This window comes from Mchenga conophoros, linkage group LG4 (assembly GCF_057382185.1).
Source record: "Mchenga conophoros isolate Kocher_MC1m ecotype Shallow Benthic linkage group LG4, M_conophoros_male_GT1.1, whole genome shotgun sequence".
Classification (NCBI taxonomy): Eukaryota; Metazoa; Chordata; class Actinopteri; order Cichliformes; family Cichlidae; genus Mchenga; species Mchenga conophoros.
The window spans coordinates 38,198,325-38,213,607 of NC_140529.1; the positions used below are offsets into that span (position 1 = coordinate 38,198,325).

General features: G+C 42.2%; 1 protein-coding gene across 2 annotated transcripts; it reads left to right on the forward strand.

Annotated features, from left to right (window-relative positions):
- The first annotated feature begins 1,158 nt into the window (after positions 1 to 1,158).
- On the forward strand, positions 1,159 to 10,680 carry tlcd3ba (TLC domain containing 3Ba). 2 transcript variants are annotated; one of them, XM_085272291.1, is made up of 6 exons: positions 1,159 to 1,394; positions 1,900 to 1,983; positions 3,816 to 4,041; positions 4,926 to 5,021; positions 7,744 to 7,853; positions 9,218 to 10,680. In XM_085272291.1, exons 1-6 carry the CDS (start codon positions 1,276 to 1,278, stop codon positions 9,453 to 9,455), a joined length of 873 nt encoding a protein of 290 aa, XP_085128417.1. In that variant the 5' UTR covers positions 1,159 to 1,275; the 3' UTR covers positions 9,456 to 10,680. The 2 variants fall into 2 exon arrangements, with proteins under 2 accessions (XP_085128417.1, XP_085128418.1); XM_085272292.1 differs by having other exon boundaries at positions 1,225 to 1,394; positions 3,904 to 4,041.
- The last annotated feature ends 4,603 nt before the right edge of the window (positions 10,681 to 15,283 follow it).

A 15,283-nucleotide genomic window follows, 5' to 3' on the forward strand; every position in this document is an offset into this window, starting at 1 on the left:
AAAAAGTTAAACATTGCCAGTCTCTTATCTGCTCCTTCAGACAAATATGGGATAACTCAGGGAAACAGACTTTGAACTTTAACCTTTAGGCCGATACCACAGCCCTGAAAGCTCCGCCCTCTCTGCTTTACATCTACCTGCCCTGCACCGGTGTTGGAGTCATTCATGTCAAACTAAAGAGTTTGCATCAGAGTGTTAAAAATGACTAAATGCTTCATCATTCATTAAACGGTGATAACAGGAACGTGTTTGTATTTCCTGCTGGAGCTTCTACAGTCGCAGCAGACGGACGTCAGATTGGTTCAGATTTGGCTTCAGTTTGTGTGTCAGCAGTGTTTTAATACTGCAGCACTGATGGTTTTTAATGAAGTCAAATCACTCGTTCAGCTGCTGCTGTTTGATTGATCTGCATCTGGTGTTTAAGAACTTCTCACATGAACATCACAAAATGAAGACGTGCACACTTTCATTTATAATAACTGACTTTATCTCCCTGTGAGTACACAACATGTAATTCAAGTGGGATTTCACTTTTTTCAGGCTAATGTCACATCGTTTTACTTCTAATGAAAAGAAAACTATTTCTTCATTATTATCTATAAAACAAAGTGACGTCCAAGCTTGTAGTTCAGTTTTGATTAATGATGATGAAAGCATCACATTCAGAAAATCTAACTTCTATGGAGAACTCAGAGTCTCAAAATAAGAGAAGCAAACATTCAAATCCAAATTTATTTTTACTACAAAATGTGCAAAATAACTTAGTAATACTTTAATTCCTTTAAACTTCCATCCAGAGCGAGAGGCGGGGGTCCGGTCTCCAGCTAACAACCGTTCACAGGCACCAGTTAACCTGACCCCACTAACTGCAGGTGACTGTGGGAGGAACCCACACACCCACGGTGGTGGGGGCAAACTCAGCCTTGACTTTTAATTTGAAATGTATTTTTATGTCCCTTGGTGCTCCTAGTTACTCTGAGCAGATTACGAGGACGTTCCTCGAGATGAGGGCCCGCCTGTGAATAAAGCGTTGCTCGTATTTCACACTGATTTGCAAATAATCAAATGACATGAATAAGCTGGAGGGAACCTGCTTTCTGCTGACCCGGCCTGCAGATCCTCTCCCATCACCACACCTCTGACAGGTGGCAGCAGGAGGCTCCTCCCCCAAACCACTCCTACCAACCCGTGCTCTCCTAACCTCCCACATCCACGGGAGCGGGAGAGTAAAGCCACACACACACACACGTGCACACTTCTGAGAAGTGTGTTGCCATGTGGGGCCTCGTGGCTGCCGGGTCCGTCTTCTTCCCAGGACTCTTCCTCCTGTCCAAACAGGCTCTCAAACAGCTGATGGGATGGAGCGAGGGGGACGCCGCTGTCGTGTCAACACGGTAGGAACACACACACTTCAGAGGACATCACACTTGTCTTTCTCTTAAACGCAGTTTGACTTGCGGAGGATGACCTCCCCAGAAGTGAGTGAGTCCCAGTCCTATCCTGACCTCAGTTTGACCCGGCGGTGTGTGAGCTGAAGCTGCTGCAGATGAACCAAGACTGTTTTTGTTTGCTGTCCCTCATCACTTTGTGTCTCTTTGTAGTTATTGTGTATCTGTGGTTGTATCTTTTGCACTGTTTGTAACTGGTTTAATGACTTCACGTGTCCATGTGAGTATTAGTTTTACTTTCCAACAATAAGGAAGCTGTCACCTCAAACAGCTCCTCGCTGGAGCCTTTGCATGCTTTATGAGACCTAAATGTGAAGCTTTTATTTTATTTAGTTCTTTTTTTGAAGATTTAGATGCATCACGCAAACATACGACACATGTCCAGTTAAAGTTCAGCTGTTTGTTTCTCTTGTTTCAGCTGCTTTGATTATTATCTTGCTTGTGTTCTCAGCCTGGTGTCATCCATCCAGTCCATCATGGCCTCCTCAGCCGGATGCATCATCATCGCGTCCTGCAGGGACGTCATCGAGGACCGGTGAGGACTCCTCTGGTTCTTATTGTCTCTTCATCATTTTACCTTCATACAATTAAACCTTCCCTCTTTGTGGTCCATTTATCAGCAGTGTCATTGTTATGTATTCTTTTCTCATCAAAATTTGCTCCCAGATTATTTTGAATTTAGACATTTTTGATTTTAACATTCAGCTGAATTCTCCCAAAGAAAATTATTATTTTATCCAGGAATAAAAATATATTTAAAGCTTTTTTTCTGCTGCTGCATAGAAAAGGTAAAGCCCTCAGCCTCAGTGTGAGGATTCAGTATGAAGCAAAGCTCAGCCGATAATCTCATTAACAATCTGAGCCTAATGTGCAGCAGCAGCAGGGTTATTTCAGTCTGAGACTAATCCTGCACGCTGAGCATGATGGGAAATGAAACTCTGTCCAGGAGCAGAGGGACGACAGCGGAGCGCCGTGGTGGTCAGCTGGTTTCTCATTTCCCAGTCAAAGTGGAGCAAAGGTTTGAATCTGAGTCTGAGCTGCATTTGCTTATCAAATCACAACGCTCCACAAGCAGCAAGGAACTCTGGGAGTTCGTACACCTACAGCTCAGCAGCAAGTTCAGTTTAGAAAATACATTTTTACCTCAAAAATAGGAAAGAAGGAAGCGTTTCAGTGCTTTACCACAGTAAAAGTATCCTAAAAACCTCCAATACACTTCTGACAATTCAGCCTTCAGGCTCCTGCCTGCGCAGCTGAGCTTTTCATCCACTCACACGTATCAGGAGTATCAGGAGTATCAGGGTGATTTTGGAAAAGGTGCTGCTGGTTGTCCATGCAGGGTGGAGGTCGGCGTGGACGGATGGAGCCACATAATAAATGTTGTTCTCCTTGTTTCCATCACATCTCCTGTTGCTCCTGATGCTCATATTAAACATGACCATGAGCTCAGTGTATTATAACAGTTGCTGTTGTAATGCAGTGTGTCGCCACATGGCGACGCCCCCATTTTGTTCTTCTTCGCAGTCTCTCTGCGATGGATTCTTCTGTGTGTACGTGGGCTAGTGTGCTCTCAGGAAATGTGTGGTAGAGGTGGTACTTTTATTTTTGATACTTTAAATAAATGAGTACTTCTGGAAAGTCAGAAGCCGTTGCTGATTCGCTCTCCACCGCACGTTACAGCATGCACAGTAATGACAAAAGCTCTTTTTTCTAACTGTTGGATCAGTGTGATGTCACAAAGTTGGGATAATACAGAAGCCTCACCCACATGCTGTGTATGAGGGGCAGCCAATCAAAAGACAGGTCTCTCACAGGGAGGAAAAACTAGTTTCAGGATGACCTGAGAGGCTCCAGTGTGAGACAAAGAAGGATTATTTTTAAGTGTGATTCGTGCAAAGCTGCTTTAGAAGACTCCAAGACAGAAAATCTAGAGTTGGAAATAAGAAGAGAAGGACAGCTGAACACGCAGGTGCAGTTTGTTTTAGAGTCTGGGAGTCTAATCAGATCTAAATGATTGTTTTAATTATTCATTTGTGGACACCTGCTTAGAAGACGGAGGAAAAGGTGCCCAAAGAGGCTCAGACATTTTATGTCTGAACTGCAGCTTCTTCTACTTGCATTTCAGTGTGACAGCGCCCACTAGTGGATGCCCATGCTTACTGCAGTAAAGGAAGTCAGGTGACAAAGTGTTGGAGCCATGAAGTGAGTGCAGGGAGGAGGCCCGGGTGGATGTATGGGTCAGATAATGTTAAACTGGAGCACAGGGCGGTGTCTTGGATGTTTCTGGCCTAAATGAACCTGATGTCTTAAATCTGAGATCAAAGTAATGACGCTGCTTCAGCCTCTCTCCATCTCCTCTCTGCTCAGACATTGGCTGACTGATGCCTACATCTTATTTGCCACGCCTTACTTTGCCTACGACATCTACGCCATGTTTCTGTGTTACCGGCACAAGCTGCAGGTCAAAGGTCACGAGGAGGCGGGCCAAAGCGTTGGGTTGATGGGAGCCACTGTGATTGGTTACCTGCGCAGGGAGTTCCTCATGGTGCTGCACCACATCTTCATGGTGACCTTCTGCTTCCCCGCCTCTCTGGTAACTATGACAACAGCAAACATTGACAGTGACACATCCACCCTGATCATAGACTGTACACAAAGATGGACACCTTTGCATTTGTTCTCTGGGCGACTCATGAATAGAAGTCTATGAGAAAATTAACCTTCAGCTCATCTGTCTGAGCTTAGTGAACACTTTCCTGATGAACTGATGGTGGCAGTCGCTCGTTTCAGGTCTTACTGAATAAAACATGGAGTCATTTTGGAGCTAAAACCCCCAGGAAGTAGGACTCAGCTTGTTGAGGTTCAAACAAACTCTGAAGTGCCAAAAGCTGCAGTTCCTCTGACATCCACTGGAGGTCCCAGCGAGTGGCAATGAGTGCTACGAAAAACTTTAGTCTCAACAGATCATTTGCTCCTTTATAAAAACTGTTTAAAACGTATTAAGGCTTAAAGTTTAGGGGCGTGGCCTCTTTGGCTGTATCTGCAGCTAACTGAAGTCCCTGAACTGGACCTCTAGACCATGTTTAAGCTGTTGGGGCCTTTGGGAGCATTTTTAATGATCTGACTGAGAATACGTCTGCTGTGAGGCTGCTGTACTAACAGACCGTCTGAGGCTGAGCTCCAGTTTAGGTGGAATTCTAAGATTTTATTCGGATGTAACTTGACTGTTATTGGCAAATATCTGTGTGATGCTCCCATACAGTTTATGATAACCAAGCTAGCTAGAATTAGCTGCTAACTTAGCGCTCTTGAGACCCTGTGGTCCAAATGTGATCACCTCCAAAATGCTAACACTGCGGGGTTTCCAGTGTGAGGGTGACATCATGGTGGCTACATCCATCGTCTTTGTACAGTCTGTTATTATAGTAAAACATGTGTACATTAAATTACAGTTTCTCCTTCCTGTGTGTGTGTCAGCTGTGGAGGCAGGGTAAAGGTGATTACTTCCAGGGCGTCTTGTTTCTGGCTGAGCTCAGCACCCCGTCCGTCTCTCTGGGGAAAGTCCTGATCCAGGTAATCCGCCTCCCTCCAACCTTTTACTTGTGTGTGTGTGTGTGTGTGTGTGCATATTTAGACATCTTTATGAGTTGTCTACTATACTTATGGGGACCAAAACCAGCTCCCACGAGTTTGAAGACATTTTTGATGCTTAAATGTGGTTTTAGTGTCAGGGTTACAGTTAGTTATGGTTAGGCTTTCATCTCTGACGGTTAGAGTACACGGCTAGTCAGTGAAAGTGTGTGTGTGTGTGTGTGTGTCAGATACCTAAACTCATTCAGTGTTCAGTATTGATCTGGACTACCAAAAAAAAAGATCAAACAGATTTATTGATTGATTTAAGAAAACACATGACGTCAAACGTTCCAATAGAAACCAACTTTATACGTTAACATTAAGACAAGCAGGCTGCTGCTTGGATGTGAAACCTTGATGCTCAGTCGAGAAAATCAGAAAACTCCTCGTTCTAAAGAGACACTAAAACCACAAGCAGCTGACGCTAGCACGAGCACGGATGCTTTTATTAGCGGAGCACATGAGGACCCAGGAGGGTGAGTCAGAGATCAGGGTGTCCACGCAAAAGACACTGAAGCCACGGTGCCGGACACTGAAGGGAAAGTCAGCTCCTACAGGGACGAGGCTGAGGGACGGGTCACCTCTGATACAAACGTAAGCGAAAACAAGTGTGAGCCCTTAGAGAGGACTTGGAAACCAGAAGGACATTCAGAGTTCATCATGGAGAACTTTCCCAAAGGAAATGGGCAGGAAAGAATCACAGATGTGGAAAATGAACCGGCTCCTTTTTGCCTTTAGAAGATGTGAAGGAGTGAAAGATTGGCGAATGGTGGCTCGTGTTTGAGTGACCAGCAGCCATCATCGTGCTGCACTGGCTGCTTGAGCATTTCTTTAGTTTAGTCACTTGTATATCATTTGTTCTCAGCACTTTTCGGTGTCCTTCCATTCTCCTTCTTTCTTTCATCTCTCTACCACCACACTGGACTATCCATCCACCCATTCTCGTCCGCTTGTCGTTCGCCGCGGGGGGGCTGAGCCTATCCCAGCTGTTTGTAGAGGCAGGGTACACCCTGGACAGGTCGCCAGTCTACACTGGACTATTCATTTCAATTTCATTTCATTTATATAGCACCAAGTCACAACAGCAGCCGTCTCAGGGGGCTTTAGGGTAAAGACCCAACAATCATATGACCCCCTATGAGCAAGCGCTTGGAAACACTCTCTTTCAACAGGAAGAAACCTGCGGCAGAACCAGGCTGGTTTTTTATTCATTAAATAATTTACTCATTGATTCATTAATCTACGTTTTAGTTACACACTCAGTCAGTGTGTCGGGTTATAACTGGGGGCGTTGCTGTGATGGCGCCTCGTCCTCACCCTGACAGTCTGACCGTGAACCCCGTTTGCTTCCTTCACATTTGGAGCGCTGAGCAAACTATTTGTTTTCTAAGTATAGAAGTTCAAGGATGAGGATGTTTTATATTTCTCTCTGTTCTGCAGCACGGCTATTAAAATCATGAGCATGTGTAGTGTATCGTCTCCCTGACCCACTTCAGAAACACATTTGAGTTTATTCTGGATTATATAATCTCTGTCCTGGCACCAAATGTGTAATAATCTAAACACTAAATTGATCCGCTGCTTTTTTAAGTGCATATGCCTCCATCCACCGTCTCCCTCAGCAGCATGAGTCTGCTGATGTTTAGACTGATTCTGGGGAAACCTGAGGGGGACTATAATCTATAATCTCCATAATTTCTAACATCAGGAAAAGCTGAGCACTGTGCTTTCTCTGCACATGCTCATTGGGACTCTCTCCATGCTTGTGGAGCAGATAATTTAAAATTGATTTGGGATAAAATAGTCTCTTTTTTTCTTTTCTTTTTTAAACTAAAGCATTTTTATTCTGTCGTCTACACTTTAACCTCCTAGGACCACATATGTGGACGTCACATTTTGGGTTATTTAGACCAAAATACAGAATTTGTCTCTACAAGGGCCCGATGTCCACCTGTGAGGACAGCATACTGCCACCGCTCTATCGAAATTTAAAACAAACCTCCTCATACATGGATCCCAGTTTTCTCAGAAACAAAAATCAGGTAAAAAAAAATAAAATCTGGTAATTCTTTGTTTTTACATCATCAGGTCCCAATCAGCCCAAATATCACAGAGAAATTACAAAAGCATGCCATGAAAGAGTTCAGGTGGTTAAATAACTGCAGCTTTAAACCGGAACCGTTTTCATTTTTCAATATAAAATGTAAATACTGTCGTTTCCAGCTGCTGTTGGCAAACCAACATATTCTAATAACGTGCTGGACAACACATCACGTCCCAGCGAGACACACTGGTCAGTTTTTTCACCGTGAAAATACAGAAAACACACTGTAGTTACTCACACAGCGCTCTTGTCTTTATTTCTATTTTACAGATTTCTAATCGTTTGTGTTCTATCACCTGTGCAAATAGACTTTAAAAAGCTCACATTTAATAAAGTACACTGGTTTAATGAAAGCTCTGACTTCTAAAATCATTTCAAGCACATACAGAATGTTAAGTATTAGATCAGCAGTTACATAATTAACTCTGACTGAAACATTTCCACCTCTAATCAGAACCAACGTTTGACGTCTCCTGTCATTATTTGTTAAAGTGAATTATTTGTTTTCTGTCTCGTTTCTCTTCATGATGATGACGATGATGATGATGATGTCTTCAGTATAAGAAGCAGCACACGCTGCTGCACAAAGTGAACGGCGTCGTCATGCTGCTCACCTTCTTCGGTTGTCGGGTCTTACTCTTTCCTTACCTGTACTACGCCTACGGCAGGTAAGCCACGCCCACCTCTGCTTTTGTAATAATGATCAAAAACAACAGTGATTGTCTGCAAACACAAAAGCCCCCAAAATGAATCAATATTTGTTTAATGATTTTCCTCTTTGTCTTCTAAAACAACACAAACAAACAAACAAAAATATTTCTTGGCCATTTATTGATTTATTGTGGAAAAGATGACCCAGCATTACAGATCTATAAGGATTTATATCTCATTTAGTTATCAGTTAATTTAAAGGTGGACGTGGTTTGTGTGTGTCTCAGTGTTCAGTGAAAAACAGGTTTCACATAAAAACTGTCAAACAGCAACACGACCTTTCAGAGGCTGAGCTGAGCGTAACTTTCTTTTACTTTGTGTTATAAAACCAAACTATGTAGCAAATCAAATGAAATGAGTTCGACTTCATTTTAAGATATTTGTAAAATTCAACATAATCAAATAAAAAATGAGCCCGTTTACTCTGAGCTGAGGGCGCGTGAGCCGAACACGTTACAGTGCAAGTACCGTTACAGTGTTCGACGTCGGGCCCAAAGGACACGTAGTTCAGTGCAAGTACGTAAAAACTTGTAGCCACAACATCCGCAGCGTGACGGTGAAAGAAGATTCTGATCTTTCATCTTTGTGAGCGAGAATCTTCTGACTCCTCAGAAACATCCAGAACGCTGTGTGACTGTGAATCAGACAAACTGAAGATTCTTCTGTCGTGAGAAGTTAAGATTTACACTTTTTAGCTGCTTTTTTCTCTGAAGGTTAAAAATATCAGAGTACTTATTTTATTTTTCTTTAAATGTCTAACTTATATTTCAGTTTGGCTCACCTCAAAAACCAATAATATCTGTTTTCTATCCAGTTATAAATCTTATAAATGATCAAATCTTCCAAATAACTTTGAAATTTACAGATTATATTTTTATGTAAAACTTTTTTCTGCTTGTCTTCGACTCGTTTGACTTAATGTAGAAAACGTAAACATGTTTTAAGATGACTCGTTGTCACACTGCAGAGAAACTGAACTCTAGTCATTGACTAATCGCTGTCGTGTAATTATTCTTGTATTAAAATCTTTTGCGTTTGAACTGACTTCGAGTTGTTCATGAATGTCTGAGCCACATCTCATCGCAGCTTTGCATGATTCATAGTTCAGACTAACTTTTGGAAGCCAGCAGAGGGGCCTCAGAGAAATAAGGCCGCTGCTATAAAACTCCATGATGACCTGACACAACCAGAAACATTCAAAATAGTTCTCGATGTTTTACAATTTTAAGTATTCGTCTTCGACACGAGGGAATGTTTGATAAAAAAAGTATTAAAATGTCAGTGTAACTTTGATCACAGCGCCCCCTGCCTTGTGTTTCAGGTATGCATCGATGCCGATGTACCGGGTGCCCCTGGTGGCCCCATGGCAGTGTAACCTGGGGACGGCCCTGCTCTGGCCTCTTCAGCTTTACTGGTTCACGCTGATCTGCAGAGGAGCTCTGCGCCTGTTCACCGAACGCTCAAATTCACCACCTGCGATTCTTAAAGCCGACGGCAATGTGGGCCCAGCTAACAGCTGCACAACCAATCAGACAGCTGGTGGAGGAAGAGGAGAGTAATGTAATCCGATCAATGACGTCTGCCTTCAGAGCCAATCAGATTACCAGGGGGGCGGTGACTGTTACAAACAGATGAGTGTTTCTTCTCGTTTATGGTAAAAGTTCCAAGGAGTGAACGTAGTGACAGAAAAGCTTACAGACGCAGATCCATTATTAAATGGAAAAAGGAGGAAATGAACATTAGAAGTGTCAACAAGTTTAATCAGACGGGAGACGACGGCTGTTTGTAGTAAAACCACACAAGAAGAATCAGGATTTACCGATCACACTGACGTTTACGAGATCATACGAGGAGCAAACCTGTACCCGACCTGTAAGGACAAAAGATCAAACTATATATAAAAAGGTAGAAATGTTTTGTGTGAAGATGATGATAATCGGTTTAAAGGGAACAGAAATCATCCTCTAGGATTAGCTTCATTTTAAGGAGTCCCACAGGGATCAACATCAGGCCCACTGTTATTCACTCTGCACATGAACATTGATCATGTCAGGATCCAATCTGCTTCACCAGATTTTCTAACCACTGATTAAGAATATATTAAGGAATCAAAGTATTACATATTTATCAAACAGGTTATTGATCATTATTTTGGGGGACTATTAAATAGCATATTTGTAGGTGCAGAGGAGTAGACATTCAGCCTGTGGTCACACTGTGAGCTACACTGGCCCTCCGTATATTCGTTAAGTCAAGTTCATTGAAGTTTGTAGTGGTTCTATAATAGGTGCCTTAGTTTTTCCACTGTTTCCAACAGTAAATATTGTCCAGCTTCATTCTGCAAAGTCAGTTTTGAAGCTGATGATAGCTCTTCCTTTCCCCCCACGAGCACCACAGAGCCTGCGTCGATATCCAACATCAAAGCTATTCAAGTGTTTACAGTCGCCCTCACCTCTGTGTCACTTTTAGCTGAAGAAAGGACTTCCTGCTCCTGCGTACAACATCATCTGCACTGTTTATGCTGACAATACCATCTTGAGGATTCACGACTTCATTAGCATTTTGACCAGTGTGTGTTTGACAGTGCCGAGGCCTTTTAATAAACAACAACAACCACAGGCCTGCATGTTTGTTTGTTTTCTGATCCACTCACGTGACTCAGTTTCACGTCGGCTCGTTTGAATCTTGTGTCTGATTTTTTTGCAGCATATAGTTTGTTCTCATGTCTTTCTACAAAATACATGTTGATCAAAGATCTTCCTGAATTAATAAATTTGACTTAAAACTGAATATTTGACATGAATTTTCTGCACTGATCATCTCTTTATGAAGCACCAAGAATGACATTTACCCATGTTTCATTGTTATTTAGTTTCCAGGTATTTCTCAGAGACAACAGTTAACTTGTTTGTTTTTTGGCCACTCCCCCCCCCCCCCCCCCCCCCCCCCCCCAGCTTGCTGGGGATGACGACTGCTTTTTAAAATTCATTTATTTATTTATTGTTTATAGACAAATCTCATTAAGAACATCTGAATGTCCATCAGGATTTACTAAATCAGACTCATTTCTTTAACAAAGTTCATTTCTGTAAATAAACCTTTGTAAAGGTCGCAGGTTGAAGTTACCTGTACAGGTGTCAGTTTTGTGCTTCAGACTTCAGGAAGTTTGGGAATTATAGTTTTCTGTTTGAATTTTAAATTTAATGCTAATCATAAAGCAAAGCACATCTCAGGTTTGTTTTAATCACCAAACTTAGAAATAAACAAATAATAATAATAATAATAATAATAATATATAAAATGAAATTGGAATTACTCGTCTTTATTTCTGAGTCAGTTTTGTTTAATACATCCTGATAAAAGTCTCGTAGTTATGTCATCATCAGCAGTTTGCGTCTCTGTGGTTATTCTGGTCTTTTCTAGCAGGCCTGGACGTCTTTGTCATCCTTTGGACAATTCACGTCTTCTCAGTTTGTCTCTTGTCTTCTTGAGTCTTAGTTGTTTGCATTTCACTAGGATGTGTTTGTGCGTCTTCAGTTGTTTTGTCTTTCTTTGCAGCTGTTTGCTGTTATTTTTCATCTTTTCATGATCATTTTTGCAGCTTCATCTCGTCTCTGATGTAAGTTTGTATCTATTTCTTGTCGTTTGTGTCTTTTATTTTTTTCAGGCCTTCAGCCTGTTTTTCACTCGTTCATTTGGAGCTTCGTTGTAGTTGTTTGGTTTGTCACTTTAATTGTTTCACATCCTCTGAAGTTTCCTTTGTGGCCGATTTTTCTCCTCGTGATCTTTTTGATTCTCTCGTCATCTTTTGCTGCTTTTGTATTTGTTTCGTTGGTTCTTGGTGTTGTTACTTTAGCTTGGAGCATTCGCTTTCTGCTGCTTCTCTCAAATCTTGGCAGATGAAGTAGAAACACGTTCTTAGACAAACTAACTGTACTTCGTTTTCTTTTTAACTTAAGAGCAGCAGTCCTGTTCATGACGCCCCGTTTACTTGACGTGGACTCAAACCTGCGTGTGAAGGCTTTGCTTGACATAAGCTTCACTGGATGCAGCCTTGGTGAGCGCTCACACACAGGAATCACTGTAACGCAGCCTCCTTTGTGTTACAAATGTAAACATTTCAGCTCGCAGCTTGAGCTTCAAATACCGTTAAAGTAAAATGACTCATTAGGCAGAGTGGATTATTATTGGATCATATTTACTGATTAATCAGTGGATTTCACTCTAATGGTCTGGATGAGTCGTGCACCACTCGGAGAATCATTCAGCTTCATAAGAAGTAAAGTGGTGTGGAGTACAAGTCACATATTTAAATGCAGAAATACCGTTGAGTAGAATCAGAGCATAACATAGTACTTCAATAAAGTCTATTAAACTCGAGTAAATGTACTCAGTTACACTCCACCACTGCTCTGAGATTATCGGGACTAACGGCTTCGCTAATCTGGGGCCTCGGTTCATGCGTGATGTGGAAACTTCAGCTTTAGTCAGACTGATGTGAGGATGCAGGTTCGACCGAAGGAGCAGGAAGTGACGAAATACAACATGTCACATGACCAGACTCACGGGAGCATCAGTCGCTCCACGGTCGGAGGAGACATGAGCTCACAGGACAAAGACACATCACAGTGGGGCAGGTGGGTGCAATGACATTTACAGACAGCAGGTGGCAGCGTTCAGCAGCTTCACGTGACATCATCAGCCCCTCTGCATTTCCTGTCCGCGCAAATTTACAGTTTTTTCTGATTGCTTAAGCACATTTTTTGTAACTATTGGCTAATTTTGCAAAACTCTTCACACAAATAAGAAAACCTGTCACCCAATCATCAAAACATTGTAGTTCTCTTGCAAAAGCAAACACAGCGAGATTAACTCTTCACACCTTCGTAAAAATGGTGTTTCCGTATCAAACAGTACACACAAGCCATCATCTACTAAGCACACAATGCGCCAACTGCACACTGATGGTATGAATACAAAACACATCTGGCTTTTGCTTCCTCTGTGCACAAGGTAGGCTATGTCAGTTTGAGCTCATACTTCTGTCATAGATCCATAAGCATAGAGGGATCCAAACTTCAAGTACTGCTGTTTATTCAAACACATCAAAACAAACACAAGTGTTTATTTCCAAGTATAGGATTATTTGCAATCGCCATAATGACTCTATGGGTTACTTGGTCTGCAGTGAACATGCTTCCTCTGCCCCAGCATCTGGTCATCTAGCAATTCTGTAAAGTAACAATTTCAGTATTTTTACATCTATGGTATTGGTGTGTTTCTCATTGGCATATGGCAGTGCTACAAATCTTTGTGCGAAGTGACTGTACTCACCGATTCTCATTTCAAGATGTCCTTATGATGCTTGCTACAGTGTAGCGGCTCGAGTTAGGCTGGACCCGTTGGCCAGCTACCCTCAGGGTCATTCCACGGTTGATTACATGGTCCACTATTGTAGCTCTGATGTCATCAGCAATTCTATTTCTTACTCTTCCTACCCTTCCTCTCCCCCCTCCTCATCTTCCTCTCCCCCCTTCCTCGTCTTCCTCTTGCTCCTCCTTGTCCTTGTCGTCCTCTTCATCCTACTTCTTCACCTCCACGTCCTCTTCCTCGGCCTCCTCTACTTCTCACTCTTTCTGCTCCCTCCATTGTACTCCGCACACACAGCTTACCTGTATTATAGTGCTTAGGCTGATTGCAAAGTGAACTAATTATCTAAAACAGTTTTCACATGTGAAAGTGTGCCAGACAGTTGGCAAATTAGTGTTAATGATAGCCATACATGTGTATACTTTTGCTAGGAGTGTGTTGGAAATTTGGTAATTGAGTGTTGTGCAGTGAATTGTGCCTACAGTTTTGCAAAGTGTGTGTTACAAAATTGCAAACTGAGTGCAAAGCAGTTTTTGTGCTTTTAGTTTTGCAAACTCAGTGAGTGGTTTTGCTATAAGTCTGAATAGTTTTAGAGATTGTGCTACAGGAATCACAGTTAGGGTTTAAGCATTCAGAAAAAACTGTAACAGCCAGCCCCCTGGTCAGTAGATCTCAGCGCGTGAACGACCGCAGAAACCATCAGACATCAGCACGCGGGAGGTTGTTGATGACGACAACAATCACAGCGTCAACGCACAATAAAGTGGGACACACACTGACAGACACGGCCCACTCACGCTGACCTCTGAAGCTTCAGGTAAACATACAAACAGGAGTTCGAGTTACACGCACGGTTTCTTGAGCCTCCCACATTAATAACATGATCGCTGCTCTGATTTCACAGTTTCATCATTAATCATCGTTGGTTATTAATGATGAAACTGTGAAATCAGTCTGAACACGAAGCACAGACACAGTTTAAAAAAGAGGGTTCAAGTCTGAACATCCTGAATTTGAACACCTGTCGATCTGTGATGCTTGTTTTTCTGGTTTCAGTAGAAACACCAGCAGGACACGTCTCAGCTCCTCATGGCAAACATCCAAAGGTCTTCCTCAAAGTGGCGACACCCTCAGCATCAGAAGCCCTGCTCCTGCTTTCAGCAGAAATAACTCGAACACCTTTACTCGGGTTATTTGATCAAAAAGACGTTTCCAGCTGACAGACTGGCAGCTTTGCTCTTTAAACCATGTCACTCAGCAACATATGAAGCTGAGCTTTTCAACCCTGACCTCAGTTTTAAATGATCGCTGGAAAGAAAGGAAACAAATTATAGGATAAAATGATGTAAATTAAGATTTGGCTGAAACGAGATGACTGATCACTGTGACAATTTATTGATTTTCAGTTGATCCTCTTTGAATCAGTGCTGTCAGATAAACATGACGGATTTAAAGTCGAATGTTCTCAGAAATCAGAAGAAATCGTTCTGTGGATAAACACAACTGCACCTTTGGCCTCAGCAGCTGAGAGTCTGGTCAGCAGCACAGCTCACATTTAAAGTTACAAACGTCACATTTTCACTGACAGTCCTGTTTCTCTGCAGCTCTGCATTTCACCCAGTACTTCATATTTGTTGTACTTGTACATTTTTTTATTGAACAGTTTAAACTTGTGAGAACTGACTGATCCTTTTGTAAACTCCTGTTTAAAACCTTGTAAATAAACTGAGGCTGACCTCATGCCCCAAACATCTGTATTTAAGGTGGACTGAACCTCAACTTGGGCCAGGTTACAGTCATGTAATACCAACATTAACCACACGATGGAGCAGTGTCAGCAGACTCGTTCAGATCCCCTGATCAGGAAACCGCTGCCCCCCGGTGGTCAACGTCTTACTTCAGGTTAGCAGAGGGCATTTGCTAGATTTAATCTGCAGATTATTTTAAAGTAATAAGATTAATAACAGGTTTCATTTACCAGCGTAATTATTTTAACCTAAACACAGAAAATGAGGAT

Excerpts from the sequence above, each read along its gene's own strand:
- tlcd3ba (XM_085272291.1), top strand. The coding sequence starts at position 1,276 with ATGTGGGGCCTCGTGGCTGCCGGGTCCGTCTTCTTCCCAGGACTCTTC. Across the intron at positions 5,022-7,743 it reads TGGGGAAAGTCCTGATCCAG|TATAAGAAGCAGCACACGCT; the intron begins GTAATCCGCCTC and ends TGATGTCTTCAG. Across the intron at positions 7,854-9,217 it reads CTGTACTACGCCTACGGCAG|GTATGCATCGATGCCGATGT; the intron begins GTAAGCCACGCC and ends CTTGTGTTTCAG.